This window comes from Sarcophilus harrisii, chromosome 2, assembly GCF_902635505.1.
Source record: "Sarcophilus harrisii chromosome 2, mSarHar1.11, whole genome shotgun sequence".
Lineage (NCBI taxonomy): Eukaryota > Metazoa > Chordata > Mammalia > Dasyuromorphia > Dasyuridae > Sarcophilus > Sarcophilus harrisii.
This window is the reverse complement of record NC_045427.1, coordinates 39,667,186-39,684,290: the sequence shown is the minus strand read 5'-3', so window position 1 is coordinate 39,684,290 and position 17,105 is coordinate 39,667,186. Positions and strand designations below refer to the sequence as shown.

The 17,105-nt window shown below is 41.9% G+C and overlaps 1 protein-coding gene across 5 annotated transcripts in view; it reads left to right on the top strand.

The window, feature by feature from the left end:
* Positions 1-17,105, top strand: part of WDR59 (WD repeat domain 59) — a 61,526-nt gene that overhangs the window by 28,058 nt on the left and 16,363 nt on the right. For 3 of the 5 annotated variants that reach the window (XM_031949998.1, XM_031949996.1, XM_031949997.1), the window contains 11 exons: positions 1,205-1,321; positions 2,484-2,561; positions 4,396-4,552; positions 6,695-6,774; positions 7,786-7,918; positions 9,019-9,143; positions 10,345-10,509; positions 13,220-13,315; positions 13,433-13,589; positions 14,612-14,681; positions 15,173-15,326. In XM_031949998.1, coding sequence (XP_031805858.1) covers positions 1,205-1,321; positions 2,484-2,561; positions 4,396-4,552; positions 6,695-6,774; positions 7,786-7,918; positions 9,019-9,143; positions 10,345-10,509; positions 13,220-13,315; positions 13,433-13,589; positions 14,612-14,681; positions 15,173-15,326 — 1,332 coding nt within the window. Of the gene's footprint in view, positions 1-1,204; positions 1,322-2,483; positions 2,562-4,395; positions 4,553-6,694; positions 6,775-7,785; positions 7,919-9,018; positions 9,144-10,344; positions 10,510-13,219; positions 13,316-13,432; positions 13,590-14,611; positions 14,707-15,172; positions 15,327-17,105 lie in introns of all 5 variants that reach the window. The other 2 variants (XR_004231587.1, XR_004231588.1) reach the window with 2 other exon arrangements.

Here is a 17,105-nt window from a genome sequence, read left to right as displayed (position 1 = left end):
GCTGTAGGGAACATTTCTGCCCAGCCCATCTTCAAAATGGAGTTAGACCTTTTCTAAACTCTTGAGTCTTCTTGGACCCATGATAGTTTTGAATGTGAATGGTGTCATTATAGTGTTGTGAGTGGTTTGCTAGAAAGGTGATTACACAAACAAAGGAGTGAGGACACCCTAGGATCCTGTGGGTTCATCCACGGGACATTCCCTGCTCTCTCCTTCCTTTAGGTCAGTCTTGATAAGTAGCTACTTGCCTTTTTCCTCATCATTGGTTTAAATTGGACATGCAGAAACGAAAGTTGGTTTTTCCTCATTTGCCCTTCTCTGAAGTAGAGGGGATGGCTTACAGAAAAGTGTACGTAATCAGTTGGAAGAAGTGATAAGATTTTTGAGCCTGCTCCCAGACTTTCAAGCAAAAAGAAAAAACGCCACATCCAGACACCTTGGCTTCCAGCCATTTATTCTGTCAATACTTGTTTCTCGAAGCTCTCCTCATTGTGAAATACACTGCTTAGTGATTCCCTTTTCATTTCCTGCCTCAAATCGATGTCGATCACAGTTTGCTGCATTTTTTATCCAGGAAGGTTTCTTATAAGAAGTAGGGAAATAGTTTTCCAGCCCTACCTGCTGATTGTCTTCTTCAGTTGTTAACTTTGAAGACTGCCTTTGTCAGTGGTTTCCCAAACAGCCCAGAATGTAGGGACCTGGGTGTGATAATGAACTTGGAAGCCTTAATTTTGTAATAATGGTGTCATGGAGAGGTCAGTGCTGGCCTGGCTTTGATCAAACACTTTGCAGACGCTCATCTGCTCTCCAGATGTGAAGAGGAGCAGCTGTAACAGCTGCAGCTGCTGTTGATGCTGTGACCCTGCTCCTGGAAGTTGTGACCTTTGGGAAACCTGCTTCTGTAGGAGCCATGGTTTCCCTTGTCTAAAATGGCAGTCATACCATTTGGCACTTTAGCTGTAAGCAACGGTGCTTTGTGAACTTAAAAACGCCATTTTAGATGCACATTCTCACAGCCTTTTTAGTCCCATGTTTAGTGTTTGCTTCTTTCCTCCTCATTATCCAAGCAATGTCTTTGGTGTCAGAAATCATCCATGGCCTGAAAGCTCACTATTAGGAAGCACTAAGCAGAATGTTGGACATTTTAATGCTAAATAATGTTTTATGGGTTTGAAGAAGAAATTGGGTGGTTTCTCTGTTGCAGAAACCTAGCACTGCAGTGGAATATCTTGCTGCCCACCTGTCTAAAATTCACGGGCTGGACTGGCACCCAGACAGCGAACATATCTTAGCCACCTCAAGTCAGGACAACTCTGTCAAGGTGAGTGGGAGGGTCTGGCAAGGGACCTCTACGTAAGGAAAAGCTGGGGTACGTAGATGTTATTAGGCCTGATTACAGAAGGAAGAAGTACTTCTTGTTAGCCATACCATCAGTCTGTACCGGTAAGTGGGGAATAGGGTATGCCTGGCAGCAGCCTTGTAGGCTGTTCAGGAGGACGCCTGCTTTCCCAAGCTCCAGCTGGTCATGACCATCAGGATGGGAGGGGACATTATGGTGGACATCTGTTGTCTGCCTGTTTTTTTCAACTGCCCACTTAGAGCAGATGGCCCATGGAGAGAGCCAGTGACTAAAAGCATCCCTCTGTGCACCTTTGGGTTTCTTGGGATCTAGAATATTATGTAGTCCAGATGACTTTATATTAAATCCCAAAGATGCTATACTTGGATGTTTCTACTTCATGCCTGTATGGATATTTGCCACTTGAGATTAATTGTATTAACTTTTCAGTATTGTGGAGAGAGGATCACTGAACCACCTTGAACTAAATTAGAAGGCATTTCATGTAGAACATCTTTGTAGATGATATTCGATTTTCTTTAGGCAAGCAGTCCATGTCTTTCTGGCAATATTTCATTTCTCAATATACAGTTGCCATTATGGAGTTGTATTTGCCATTTTATCCAGGGAATACTAGGTTTTTTAAAAGGGTTTTTCTCAATCATAATGATTCAATATTTTTTTAAAATAAAAAACTCAAGTAATTAATTTTTTTTGTCTAGAGTGCCTTTTGTTCATGATCACAAATATTGATAGATCAGAGTGCCTTCTTTGGTTAGTGTGGGTGGAGAATACAAATGAAATGATCAAAATATCTTGCTCTGTCCTTGGAGCATAAGTTTATAGTCAGGTCAGTGTATATCATGAATTGCCATCATTGGGGACCACTTAGAAAATTGTCTTGTAATATTTGTAAGATAACAACTATGAGAACCTATTTTCTTGGGACCAAAGTGGGTCATGTAATCTAAGAAGCGTGGATCTTGTGAACCATGCTAAAATGATACTCAGAAATATGTCTCACAAATACAAATAGCAATAAGTTATGAGGAAGCATCTTTTTTCAAAAGAATAGAACTAATTTAGTCAGTAAGTTTAATCTTTATGACATTTATTCCATAAATCTCCTCCTTTATCTGTCTAGTTCTGGGATTACCGCCAGCCTCGGAAATACCTCAATATTCTCCCTTGCCAGGTGCCTGTCTGGAAGGCCAGATACACTGTGAGTAAGATACTTGTAACCCTGCTCTAGAAAAAAAATCATTCTGATATCCCAGAGTCAAGGAATCATTCGAGTCTTCCTAGATTTTTTTGTGTGGTGGATTGTTTACTCTTTCTGTTCTGTATTTGGTTGGTCTCTGTTTTTTGTTTTATTTATGAGTATAGATGTGTCAACTAGTCAAAACTTGGGGGATACAAAGAAATGCAAAAAGACAGACCTTCCCTTTGAGAAACTAACAGTCTATTGGGGGAAAAACAAGTAAACATATACGTACAAACAAGTTACAAACAGGATAAACAGAAAATAAGGGAAGGCACTAGAATTTAGGGAAGTTGGGAAGGACTTCTTGTGGAAGGTGGGATTTTAGATGGGATTTGAAGGAAGCCAGGGAATCCTTTAGTTGGAGATTAGGAGGGCGAATATTGTAGGCAAGGGGCCATCCAGAAAAAAATTCTTCAGGTTGGGAGATGGAGTATTTTGATCATGAAGCAACCAGAAGGCCAATGTTATGGGATCAAAGAACACTTGAGAAGGAAAATAGGGGGGGATTTAAGGCATAAGTAAAATGGCAAGTGGGGAGAGCAATTGGCTATGAAAGACTTTGAATAGTGGAGGATTTTGTTTTTTACCTTGGAGGTAATAGGGAGCCACTGCAGTTTATTGAATTGGTGTATTGACCTGATCAGACCTCTTGGGATGAGGGATGGTGGTAGCAGATGCTTCTATCTCTGCCTTTCTCTCTGTTCATCCTTGGATCGTTTGAAATCTCAAAAATCTTGATATAATCCTAAGATAAGCAGATGTTGCAATTGGGAAATAGAGAAATATTGACAAACTAGAGAGGAAGATCTTAAGGGGATATCTTGCTGTAGCCATTTTGCCATGGCTCTTTGAGCTGATGAAAAGGGAGAGGCCTGTGAGAGAATCTGATTCTGTTTTTAAATTACTGCAAAAGTTAGGCTTGGAAAAAATAAAACTGCCTTCATGTACTTGAAAGGAGCTCCAGGTTTGCATGGGATGTGGATGTGAATGTGGGCAATTGGTTGTTTTTGCACTTCAGAGTTTTAGGCATCGAATTAGAGAATGTCTTTAAGAACTAAATACTTCTTTGAATTAAATATTTGATTTAACAAAAACAACCAACCACCCAGCCAACCAGACTGGGTATGTTGTGAGGAGGATCACTCCACTCTTACTTAATGCCAGAAACTAACAGTGACTATCGTACTAATTAATATTAGTGCTAGCAACCAGCCCAGGAGCTGATATACAGAAGACATTTGATAGATTGTTGAATGTTCTTACAAGAAATATAAATCCAGATGACCCACTCGGTAGTTCAGAGGGTAGGGACTTAGTCTCTGGTAAAAATGAAAATGTTTGCTTTTTTAATACTCTTATTCCTGTTGTGCTGTCTACTTCTAATGATGTATTTCTCTATGTAAAGAATAAAGGAGATGATCTGTTAGCTGCTAGACGGTTTCTTTGAGATAGCTGTGTCTGCTTTTTCTGCAGTGCTCTAGAAAAATTGACTTGCTTGGACTCATCCAAGAGAACATATACACAGCAGAAGAACTGTGCTGTGACTACATTTTCATGAGATAGCACTTGGAACCCTTTGCTAATTTGGAGGTGGAAGGACTTCTTTCCTAGAACCTTTTTACTGTGACTTCTTTCTTTTCTCCTTTCAGGATCTTGGGGTGGGCTAGGAGTGGAATGTTGAGAATGTAGCTGCTTAGGTTGGGTCCTTTATTTTAATTCATTAGAGAGGAAAAGATTGATGAACTAGGCCTCTGTCTCCAATAAACATCCTTTGTTATTTTCTTCCTTTAAGCCTTTCAGCAATGGGTTAGTGACTGTGATGGTTCCTCAGCTTCGGAGAGAAAATAGCCTCCTTCTGTGGAATGTCTTTGACTTGAACACGCCAGTGCACACTTTTGTGGGCCATGATGATGTGGTGCTAGAGTTTCAGTGGAGGAAACAAAAAGAAGGTGAGTGAAGGGTGGGACAGGGACTGCCAGAACTTTTTCTTAGGAAGCTCATTTGCCAGTGGCACCATCACTTAGGACCGTGTATTAAAGCAGGGAGAAAGTAGAGTTGCAGACTTTAGAGGTTTTTGGTTCAGCCTTGGAGCCAGATTTCATTAGTGCGAGGAGCTTTCCAATGAGGAAGCTTCCTCTACTAGTACAGATTGGCCATGTGGTCTTAGAGCTCTGAGGACTTCTTGGTGACTCATTCAGCATTTCATAGCTGATGCGTGTCAGAGGTGGGACAGGGTACCAGACTCCAGAGTTGTCTCTCAATCCCGTTAAAACACCCCCTGAACAAGGGGATCGCTTATTGAATGAACCAATGACTTGAGTATCGGAGGTAGGGCTGGGATAGAGTGTCTGTGGAACCTCCCCTTTACATGGTAGTGAGGAAAAGGGGTTATGCTGCTTTTGACTGTGAGCCAAAATTCTTCCCATCTTTCCTCCTTGATTTTGGATGTGAGCCCAAGAAGACATTGCTCCTAGGACTAACATGGGGTTGAAAGTCCTTCCATGAACATAGGACTCTTCCCTCTTTACACTGAGGCTATGGATAGTCTTAACCGTGTGGCAAGCAGAAAACTTGGTTTTTCGTTCCTCCAGTAACTCAGAATATAAAACTAACCACTTCTTTTTTCTGTTATCCCATTGTTGTTTAGACTTTGCCTAGTGCTATAGCTTCTAAACATTTGATTTAACTGCAGTGGTTTTTTGGTAGTTGTTCCCATTCAGTAGAAGTAAAACCGAGACACAAATAGATGATCTAGTTTACCAAGAGTTTAAAAAAACAAGCATTACCAGAACTGGGGTTAGAGTAGTCAGTTTTTGGTTTTCATTTGCTTTGGGATCTTGTAAGCTTTTCCAGAGCATGTTTGTGATGACTTTAAGAAACCTCTCTGGGCACTTATAGTAGGCTGTCTCTGTTCTAAATGTTACTTCTCCTGCCAACGTCCTCCCCTCCTTTGCCCTTTTCTGCAGCTTTATGCCCTGTGCCAGTCCACACTTTTGTCTGTCACTGGCTATGTCATCAGAAGTGACGTGTCTCAGCAGAGACACCTGAGGGAGGGAACCCTCCTCCCCCCCCCCTACCCCATTCCCTGTACAACTCTTAGTTTTTACCTGTATCCTTGAACTGCCCTGAAATGGAAGTGATAAAACCACTAGACATTCCTAGGAAGAGTGACAGCAGCTTGCTGGAACTTGGTGAACTGTGTTGAGAGTCTCTTCACTTCTAAGATCCGTGCTAATTTTCTTGCTCCCTGGCCTATCCAAACTGTGTTCCTACTGGTAGGAACATAAAGTCCAGGGAAAAATAGTAGTGGCCACAGGCAGGACTTGGGATGCCCTTAGACTTGTCCATCAAATAGATAATGGGAATCCCCATCAAATGGCTTAGAAGGGGCTGGGTCCTCCAGGGTTGAATTGGAGATCCTGTAGTGAGAGCTCCTTGTGGTAATTCAAGTCACCTTGCTTATCTGGGCAGCCAACTAGTGAGTCCTCAATCTAGGAGTGATGAACAACACCTTCCAGCCAGTGTGCTATGGGAACATCTTCCCACTCTGTTTTCTCCTCAACCTCTTCTAGAGGATTTTTCCTTTAGTAACAGGAGTGACTTGGTCTCAATGCTGTCTGATGTCACAGATGGAGTTGCTTGCTATTATTCACTGTCACTAAAATAATTTCCTGCTCATTAGGTGTTGTGAGAGAGGATTTTTAACAGACTCATCGCCATTTTGGAATAATTGGTGGATTTGATTTAAACAAATCCAGTCTGTGAAAATCCAGACTTGTCAAATAAACAGTCAGGAATGATTGGTAATTCACTTTATAGAAAGACTTAATAACTTTGATCTATAAGATTCACCAGAAGATTCCTTATTAGGCTACTTAGAATATTCATTTTTTAAAATTGAGACAGCTTTTCAGGATACACTAATCATATAAGGTCAAGTATTTCTGTAAAAAGAAAGTGCATTTATTTGGGTTGTGACGTGGTTAAATTCTAGTGCCTTACTTCATGGAGCCTCTTTTTTGGCCATAGAGAATTGTCCCAGTTTGTTTAAATTGATGCTGAATCCATAAGATGTTCCTGGTGATTTCTAGGGTCCAAGGATTACCAGCTGGTCACCTGGTCCCGGGACCAAACTCTGCGGATGTGGAGAGTCGATTCACAGCTGCAGAGGGTAGGTATTAAATGCTTTAAGTGGTGTTGAATGAATTATATCTACTTTGTCCCAGAGCCTTTAAAAAAAAGATTCTAGAAGTTGTATTTTTGCAGGTCAGAAAATGTTTCAGAGTTCCTGATTAAAAACTTGCTGTTTGATTGACTTGTAGTGTATGTATAGCAAGATCAGACCCAGGAGAATGTGCCCTTGGAGAGATCTAAAACTTTTGGTGTATATAGAATGTCGACCCCTCCATTGTCTAAAGTGCTCCTGCCATTCATAGATAGCTCTTTTAATAGTCCTTTATTTTCTTGCTCTGCTCTCATTTTGATTTGTGAGGCAGTATGAGATATCCTAAAGAGACACTAAATGGCCTGGAGAAGGAAATCAGTTGCATCTGCAGAATTGCAGAGAGCCCTCAGAGTTTCCAGATGATCCGCTTCTAGTTCCACTCTGAATATGAGGGAGTTAGTCACTTTGGCTGCAAACATTTTTAGGGCATACAAAAGCTTCTGCTCCTGAGAATCTTTGAGGCTCTGTAGTTCATTTTCATGCTTCCCCAGCTTTTTGAGGCTTACATCCTCTCTTCTGAGCCCCAGACTCCATCTTTTCAGCAAGTAGCATGCCACTTGGTGCATACATGGCTAGTGCTTTATAAATGTTTTTTCATCAAAGTATATTCCACATGCTTAAAACATACTTGGAAGTTTGTATTCTCTTTCCCAACCAAATAAGCTTATGGAACCGATAAGATTTTTTTTGGAGCTCTACGTCAACCATGAAGGTGTTCTTTCTATTCTAATTCAGCCATCTTTCTTGTTCTGTTTTTAACAGGGAGAGTTGGAGTTGGGTACAATTTGATCATGATATCAATTGGTAACTGATACATCTGTTTTTCACAACCACCTGATTCCACATACTCTTACCCAAAGACAGATGGTTTCTCCTTTTCTGCTGTGTAGATATTATCATAAGCCTGATGCCCTTAGAGTCTTGTTAAGGAAGTCTGCATGTCTTTTCTCGTTTCAGCTCTGTGCAAATGATATTCTGGATGGTGTTGATGAGTTCATTGAAAGTATTTCCCTTCTACCAGAACCAGAGAAGATCCTCCACACCCAAGATTCAGATCACCAACCTAGCTCAGGCCATGGGGAGGAGGAAGGTAATCTGGCTGTCGTGTGATTTGGGTGATGTGATTCTCTCAGTGTGTAAGTGACACAGTGATGGTGCTAGATGATGCCTTAGGGTTCTAGCATCATGTGGAATTAAAGGAAGGGAAAAGACCTTGAGAGTCAGGGAACTGAGGAGAGCTCTTTCTCTTCATTAAGAAATGGGGATTTTTTTGGGGGGGCGGGGGGGGAGAAGACAGCTCTTTCTGAAAAAACTTTGAAAATGCAAAATCATCAGATTTAGATCTGAGAGAGATCTTAAATACCATCTTGTTTAAAACTCCTTCATTTACAGACTGCTGATAAGGAGAGGATTTGGTTTCTGTCTTTATTCTCTGTAATTGGGAAGTTTGATTTACTAACATTGCTTTCTAATTTTAAGAATTTTGTAAATTCTTCAGTTAGTTTCTGGAACTTAAGCTGGTTTATTTTTGCCATTCCATGATCGTAGCTTGTTATTACCTGAAAGTACTTATTCATCATACTGTATTTATGCTATATGTGGAGGTAATAATACAAATTCAAAAGATTTCAATTTATTTTAGTTACAGTCACTATCACATTCTGCATAATGTCTAGGGCCACTCAGGGCCACTTTACTTTTCTTTGTCTTACATCATCTCTTAACCTAGGCTCCCTGAACTTAATGTTTTTAAGAGGTCTAGGATATGATAAAGGCTAAGAGGCTGTAAAGGGTGTCCATGTGGACTAGGAGCAGTTTGCTCTAGCTATTCTCCTTTGAAATAGGGATTATCTTCAGGAAGTGCAGTATCTATTGTGACCTGTAGTAAGACAGAGACATCACTATCACCAGTAGGGAAAGAGCTCTGAAGAAGTAGTGCCCGAGCATTAGCTTTTTTTCAGTTGTTTCTAGGGAGTACAATACGAATGGGTGACCTGGACTAATAATGCCTAATTCTTGTTAACCTCAGAAAAGGCCCTTCCAGAAGACTGGGGTATTTTAACTGTCTTAATTCTCAGCTGAATTTGTGTACTTCTTTTCTTCCCTTTAGTCAGATGCTGGGAAGTTGATGACTTGGGTACATTTCCCAAAGTGATTTTTCAACAAAAATCCTTTTCTCTCTACTATCAGCTTCAAAGGAAGACTCCCCTAGCAGTCTTCTGTTGGGGAAGAAATCAGAACAGTTGGGGTTACCTCAGACGCTACAACAAGAATTCTCCCTGATCAACGTGCAGATCCGGAATGTTAATGTCGAGGTAGTAGCAGTTTAAGAAACTTGATTCTCTAATGTGGGCAAGAACAGGAGGGAATATTCCAGGTGTGGGTTTCCAGAAAACTTGGGTTGTCCAGTTGCTTTAAATCGCCAGTGGTTTTCTTTTTTGTTCCCTAGAATACCCACAGTTCAGTTGGGATTAAATTAAGGAAAGGAGGGTCACCCCTTACTCGGCTGTCAAGTGGAAAGCTAGGATACTTTAGTGCCTTTGCATTTTTAGAGCCGAGAGTGACTCTCGGAGATTATTTATCAGAGAGTCAGACCTTTCCATTTTACATTATGGGGAAGCTGAAACCCAGAAAAGTGAGGTGCAATGTCAAACCTACTTGGCTAGTTAGTGATGGAGGAGCTCTTAGTTTTTTGTACAACTCCTCATGGGCCCACTCGATAGTAAGCACACTCTCATTGACAGGTTTATTAGGTGTAATCACTGATTATTTGAAGAGTGTTATTCTCTTCCGTTCCCCCCTCCTCCTGTTTTATTTTTGGAGGTGATATTAATGAACTCTTAGGGAATTGGGATTTTCCTCACACCAGGAGGGAGCTCATTAGGAGTTCATTGACCTCTCCTATCTAGCACGAAGTATTGGAGCCTAGTTCCGTTCTTCTTTTTCTCCTGCTGAGAAATAGTGCAGACATCTAACATTGCTTGAGAATAAAGAGATCGGGGCAGCTAGGTGGTGCAGTGGATAGAGTACCAGCCCTGCAGTCAGAAAGGTCTGAGTTCAAATCTAGTCTCAGACACTTAACCACTTCCTAGCTATGTGATCCTGGGCAAGTCACTTAACTCCAATTGCCTCAATAAAAAATAAAGGGATCGGATTTCACTTTCCAAATGAGCTTTATGTCTAGAGGCAAATAACTTCTATACCTTTAATACCATCCTTTTATATCTTGTTTTCTTCACTTGAAAATAAATATAATAGATTATGTTCTGTTTCAAGGAATTAGGATGAAATAAATTTTCAATGACATTAAAACTCCTGAAGCCTAACTGATAAAATGCTATTATAAATTTAAAATAAATCTCCTTTGGGGATGCTGGCTAAATCATCTAGTTCTCTTTGGTTCAGGGAGATCCTACATTTCAGTCTGACCCTGGAAGCCTGGGTCTGACTTCTGTTTTAAACGTTTTAGAGGCCCTCTGAGATCTGATTCAAAAGCAGCTGATTTATCTCTTACAGATGGATGCTGTTGATAGAAGCTGCACAGTGTCTGTTCACTGTAGTAACCATCGAGTCAAAATGCTGGTGAAGTTCCCAGCCCAGTACCCTAATAATGCTGCACCTTCTTTCCAGTTCATTAACCCTACAACTATTACATCCACCATGAAAGCAAAACTTCTAAAGGTGGGTATCTTTTGATAGAGTAGATATTTGGGTTCCTGTCCACTAGTGCGCAAATTAAGAAATGAAGCCACCCAAAATTTATACGTTAAGAAGTGAATGTTTTCTGTTCTTTATCTTCCATATTGTTAACTAAATGAAACTCTTGAGTACACCAGAGTTCAGTCCTCTATCTCTTTCTACCCAGTCCCTCTGGGAATCTTACAGCAGAAGCAAATAATTGTCCAAGAAGGGGGAGTTCCTAGGCAGTGCCATTCATGAACACCAATCAAATCAACAAGCATTTATTAGGTATCTACAATTTGCCTGCCCCTGTGCTAAATGTGTGAATATAGAACAGAAGGCAGAGACTTCCTGGAGAGTGTAATCCCAGATTTGCACCTTTTGGTCAGAGAAAGGGAACTTCTTAGGCAGCATCAACATTAAGGGTGGCCTTGGGAGTAAACCCAAATTGCATATAAGGTTTTCTGTCAAGAAAAGGGGAAGCCTCTGATCAGTGTGCTTCTTACAAAGAAAAAAGGTAAAGGGAGCCCAGGGTTAAAAGGAAAGTCAGATAGAAGGAAGAACAGTATGGAGGAACCAGGGGCCTATACTTTGTAGTCTGTAAGAATTCCCTGGAGTATCAAGTCACTCACTGAACTGTCAAATTTTTGTCCACTTAGCTACTTGTGTGTTTCCTTTCCAGAGGAAACCATCGATTTGGGGTAAGAGGTAGGAGAGGGAAAAAAGAACCATCTTCTTTGAAGGATTTGCTGAAGGGGAGTACTCCTCCTGACAACTTCCGAGTTCAGTTGCCCTTAGCATTACAAAATCTGAATTAGTGAAAAATCTGGAAGGTTTTAGGGACTAAGTAGAAAAGTAGGAATCACCACAGAGGGTAGAGAATTGTATTGATTGCTTACAGACTATTGTATGTCCTTTATTTTCTGCATTTATTAATGGACTCTTCTGAGTTTTTGCATTTTCTATAGGGTGAAATGCTCACTCTATCACTATACTCAGTAAATGTTTAAAAAAAATTTTTTTTTCTTGGTGCTTGTGTGAGAGCAGTGGACCTCTTTTACCCATATGTGGAGACCTAGATATGAGCTATATTTGGAGATTTTCCCAGTAGAGGTTCTGGATTAGGGCAATACCAAACAGAGAATGATCTTTTGGGGCCACTCTCCAATCATCCCAGCCTGTGTGAGGTCCGGGTCCGGGTCCGGGCCCGTGCCCCTCGGTCCCAGGTAACAAAGCCATGTCTAGAAGATGAATGCAAGGACCACTAAAGGATCTCAGACTCAGTATAGGTCTGTAGGAATTATGTCAGAAGCACAAAAGCTCAGAGTGGGCTGGGAGGCTAGCGGGAAGGAGCCTAGGAAAAGAAGAATGGGAATGGGAGAGTTAGGTGGTATTGGGGAAAGGTGAAGAGTGAGGTATAATCATGGACCACATGGGACAGGGGAAATGATACTGGCAATGGAGAGATCTTAGAACTGTTCCTTCCTGATTGTTTCTGTTTTCCAAAGAGAATAAAGTTGGAGTAGAGAAGAGAGAACAAAATCAGAAAGAAGATGAAAGCAAAAATAAAGAGTAAGACCCCCATTGGTTGTCTTGGAGGAGTTCTAGTAATAGGCTCAGATCAGTGACACCACAGGGTCCTGGAAAAAGTGGTAGAGGGGATTGCTGAATTTCCCATTGACCTGCAGGGGAAGGGGAGGTGTGCCCTAGCACTGGAGAAGGGACAAGATGCCAGTTTTCTTTTAAAAAGCTAGGGAGTACAGAAGTGATACATAAATAGAGTACATCTTCCAAGCTAAGTGCTGGGCTCTATTTTGTAAGATGACATTCAGTTGAGATAAGTGTAAAGTCTTATATTTGTTCAAAAATCAGCTTACAGGTAGAAGAAGGAGGCGTGACTAACTAAGCCCATAGTAAATGGTCTGGGAGTTCTAGGATGCTGTGAACTCAGCCAGACGTTTTGGAGCCCCACGCTTTAGGAAGGGCATGAGTAGGCAGGACAGCAGCTGGGAAGGGGAACAGGGTTGCGATCACACTGTCTGAGAATGGGCTGAAGAAATTTGGGGTGTAGAGTCTGAAGAAGAGGCCTCTTAATGGGGCCATGATCACTGTAAGAACATGGCTAAAAGGCACACATTAGTTCCACGTCAGCTGGAAGTGCTGTTAAAATAGTGATAATAGCTAAAATGTATATATGTTATAACACTATGTGCCAGGCACTTTACAAATATGGTCTCATTTATGCCTCACAACAATCCTGGGAGGTAGGCGTTGTTATTGTCCCCATTTCACAGCTGAGGAAACTGAAACCAACAGAGCTTAATTGACCTGCCCAGAGTCACTCAGCTGGTCAGTGTTTGGAGCTGGATTTGAGTTCAGGCCTCCTTGACTCCAGCCCCAGGGCTCTGTCCACTGTACCGTCAACTACTTTGAGATTTGGCCTTCTTGGTCCCAGGAGAGCAGAGCTGGCAGTACCACCGTGGGGAAGTTGCCAAGAGGCACATTGCAGCTCTGGCAACCAGAGCTAACCCAGAGGGGCCTGGGCCGTGTCAAGCAGTATCCCGTCCCTGGAGGCCTTTAAGCAAACCTAGATGGCCTGTGGCCAGAAGGTCTTTGTTCTGAAAGGACCCAGCTGCACAGTCCGAGGTCTCCTGCCCCCCTAACCTTCTGTGGACGTGCTCTGACTTCTGGCCTCTTGGTGCTTTCCCAGATTCTGAAAGACACCTCCCTGCAGAAAGTGAAACGTAACCAGAGTTGTTTGGAGCCCTGCGTGCGCCAGCTGGTTTCTTGCCTGGAGTCCTTTGTGGTAAGCAGAGCGCCTCCCTGATGAGCTGTTGATGTCCACTCACCCAGCAGGGCGCCCTCATTCACAGTCCTTAAAGGGCTTGTGCAAAATACATTAACAGACAGGTCTGTATTTCAGAACCAAGAAGACAGCACGTCTAGCAATCCCTATGCTCTCCCCAACGCCGTCACTCCACCCTTACCCACCTTTGCCCGGGTGACCAGTGCTTATGGATCCTACCAGGACGCCAACATCCCTTTCCCTCGGACCTCAGGAGCCAGGTTCTGTGGAGCAGGTTTGTTACTTGATGGCTCGGTGGGTCCAAAGTCTTGGATTAGGAGCAGTCAGAGTGTGTGTCTGCTTGACTGTACCACCTGACTCCTCCACAGAGATGGGTGTTTGATTATGAATTTTGTAATTGACTCTGATTCCATGAGTCTTTAGAGAAAGCACCAAAGTTATTCATTAGGAATTTAAAAGACTTAGAGAATGTGAGTGATATACTCATTCTGTGAGTTGCCACTTAAAAATCTAATTTGACTTCTAAGGAATTAATCAAGAATGGATTTTGGAGGTATGAAGCAAAACACAGAGTATGAAAGCTGTACTTCTTTATTATTTTTAGCTTGCTCTGTTTTCTGTAATTGTTTCTTAAAGCACACCAATTATAACACCTATGTTATAATTCCATTTGGCAAAAATAGTTCAGGAAAAATTTAGTGATTTGTAAGATACCCCCATAATGCAGAGCTCAGAGCTCTGTGCTCTGGGAGAGGTGGTGGTTATTCAGAGTGACGGGACCTGGTGGATCTTAAGAAGGATGTGTTTTAAGAACTGCCAACTGCAAGCTTGTAAAGAAGTATGGTTGGGTATCAGAGGGCCTAAAGCATACAATAACCTAATAGCCAGAGGAACCCAAGGGATGAGCACATGACAATTCTGTGCCATGTTTTGGACAGGTGTCCTCAAAGCAGGGCATCGGCAAGCTTTTCAAACTCATTTTCCACCAACATCCTTCTCATGGTTCTCTCTCTTCTGAACTAGTGAAATTTTTTGTTTCACCATTACTTACCCAAAATGATTCGTTTTCTACTCTGTGAGAACTGAGGAAGTTTCCCATTGTCTGTCAGCGTTTAACCTGGTCAGTTCTCAGTCTTGAATTGTGAACCCTCTTGATATAGCAATAGGAAATTCATCCAAACTCTTTAACTTTTTTCTCCTGGCATGGTGAGGGTGTGGGGAATAGGTGCTTTACTTAAATTTTCCATGTTAGCTTAAGTGATATCAGCTGATTTGTTTGGCGTCTCTTTTCTGCAGGTTACCTGGTGTATTTCACAAGACCCATGACAATGCATCGGGCAGTTTCTCCAACAGAACCTACTCCTAGGTGTGTTTGGAAAGCTGCACAAGAGGTCTGTGCTTATAAGACCAAAAGCAGTTGGACTGTTAATAGGAACTACCAGGAATACACTGCTAACTGGTGCAGGGAAATGAATAAATTTCTTTGATGAGCTCAGTTTCTCTCTCCTCTTCAGGAAGGAGACGGTCACCACTGGTTCTTCTGACATATACTGACCTTTCTTGTATCAGTTCACCGTCAAACACGTAGGATCAGCTTAGTAAAAGCAATGGCTAAATCAGATCAAGTCTCAAGTTAGAATTTTTGCATTTTAGCAACTTGGGAATGATGCCAGATACCCCTGAAATTATGTCCACAGGTCACGGAAGCAGCACACAAAATTTTTTGTTGACACTACTTAGAGTTGTGCATTCTCTCTCTCCTCCCTCCCTGTCTATTTGTTTGTCTGTCTCCCCCCTTCTCCCCCTCCTCTTTTCTCCCTCTCCCTTGTTCCGACAATGCTTTATCTTCGATTACAGGTCTCTGTCAGCCTTGTCTGCCTATCATAGTGGTTTGATCACACCAATGAAAATCCGCACAGAAGCTCCTGGGAACCTACGTTTGTACAGTGGGAGCCCTACTCGCAGTGAGAAGGAGCAGGTCTCCATCAGCTCCTTCTACTATAAGGAACGGGTAAGTTTCAGAACAGTGGACTTGGGCTTTTGTCCCTTTCCCTAGTTTTTGGTTCCTCTCACCCGAGGCCACCACTTCTCACACAGATGGCTGATTTGGTCTCCTCTCATTTTTTAACAGCCTGTATATATTTTCTGTTGTGTTTTGGGAAAGCTCATTTCCTTTCTTCCCCATCTAACCTCACTCATTTCCATTCATTTTATGAATTATCTTATTCCTTTATATAGAGTGGGTTAGTTTCAGGTTTTTCCCAATGCTCATCCACTATGTTGGTGATTGTAAAGGCTCCACAGACTTTGATGTTTCTAAGGTTTAGTCTTTGTATAATCTTTCCTTTCTGCTAGGAAATGGGGAATGGTCAGAGCGGGGGCATTTGTGTCATTAATCTTGATTGCTCTGTTGAGCAGTTTTGCCTGCTTGTTTTGTTCTTGTGTGAAGGAGACTTCCCTGGGGTGGGGGCACCCCCTTTATCAGGAAACGATTATGATGGCAAGAGGGAGACCAAACTATGAGTGGTCTCAGGTCAGTCTGAGCTAAAGCATTTGTGATCCACATGTCACTTAGGCCCAACTTTCCCTGCCCAACTTTTTGGGCTAAGAGTATTGTAAGATTCAATTGGGACATAAACATCTTCTTGGTGATAAACAATAGGTTTAAAGCGATAGCTGTGAAAACTTAGAAATGCCAAATAGGTAACAGGTCTGTTTTTAAGCTAAGTTGTAATGGTTCCTGTATTTTCAGGAAAGCCAAACCAACTTCCCATTTAAATGGGTCTCTTGGTACAACGCTCACTTGAACTTGTGCCAGGGCTCTCAGATTCTTGAGAACACTCACTGACCCTCTCTGTGATTACTGTGAAAGGCCTGAAGTGGTTAGTAATTTCTGGACTCTTAGTCATGCTGAGGAGAGCACAGCTTCCCTGGGAAGTGGGTGGGCATGGATGGGGCATCTTCCTGATTGCCCTTAACTAGGGCTTGCCTAGCCAGAGTTGTCTTTTTCAGAATGAGACTTGAAGAGACTCTAGCATGGACCAGAAGCTCAGCCATTGTATAGCTGGAATTACAGGCCTGAGATTTCATCAGGACAAGTAATTCCTGAGGAAGGAATTCTTTCCCCAGTGCAGCTCAGCAGCCAACTTTCCTGTTTAAAGTTGTCTGCTCCCCTGAAGTCGAGAGTCACACATTCATCCTTGTGTCAGAGATAAGACTTCAATCCATGTCTTTGTGGCCTTGAAGCCAGGTTTTTAGCTATTGTACCATTATTTTTCTTACCTATTAGGCAAATTTTATTCCCTGAAGGAATTGAATTGAAGTCTTCCTAGTTTTATTGTGAATTTCGAGCCAGTTGTAGGACATGTTAACAAGAAGTTGAGAAACCCAGAAAGGTTTATTCCCAAGGTCACAGAGCTAAAAAGTAGTAGCAGACCACAAAGGGGATGACCCCTCAAGTAGGTAGGAGAGGCTTCACAAAGGCCTTGGAGGCTTGGGGTTCTGTTTGTTAGGCCCCCAATCCTAGGACTCCATTTCCTAGTTATCTGTGGAATTTTTCCCATCTTGCTTCTTTTCATTCAGGCTTTGGTGAAGCTCAGATGAGATAATCAGGTAAAGTACTTCACCAGTCCTAAAGTAATCTTTCCATGTGAGTTGTTTTTATTGTGATTTTTCTTCCCTTTCATGCCCTGAGAGCTCTACTGAGTGCTTTCTGAATAAAATGATTTTTGTGAGGCTTATAATACTGGATAGTTATAACCTGTAAAAAAAAAAATACTGAATTACTGAT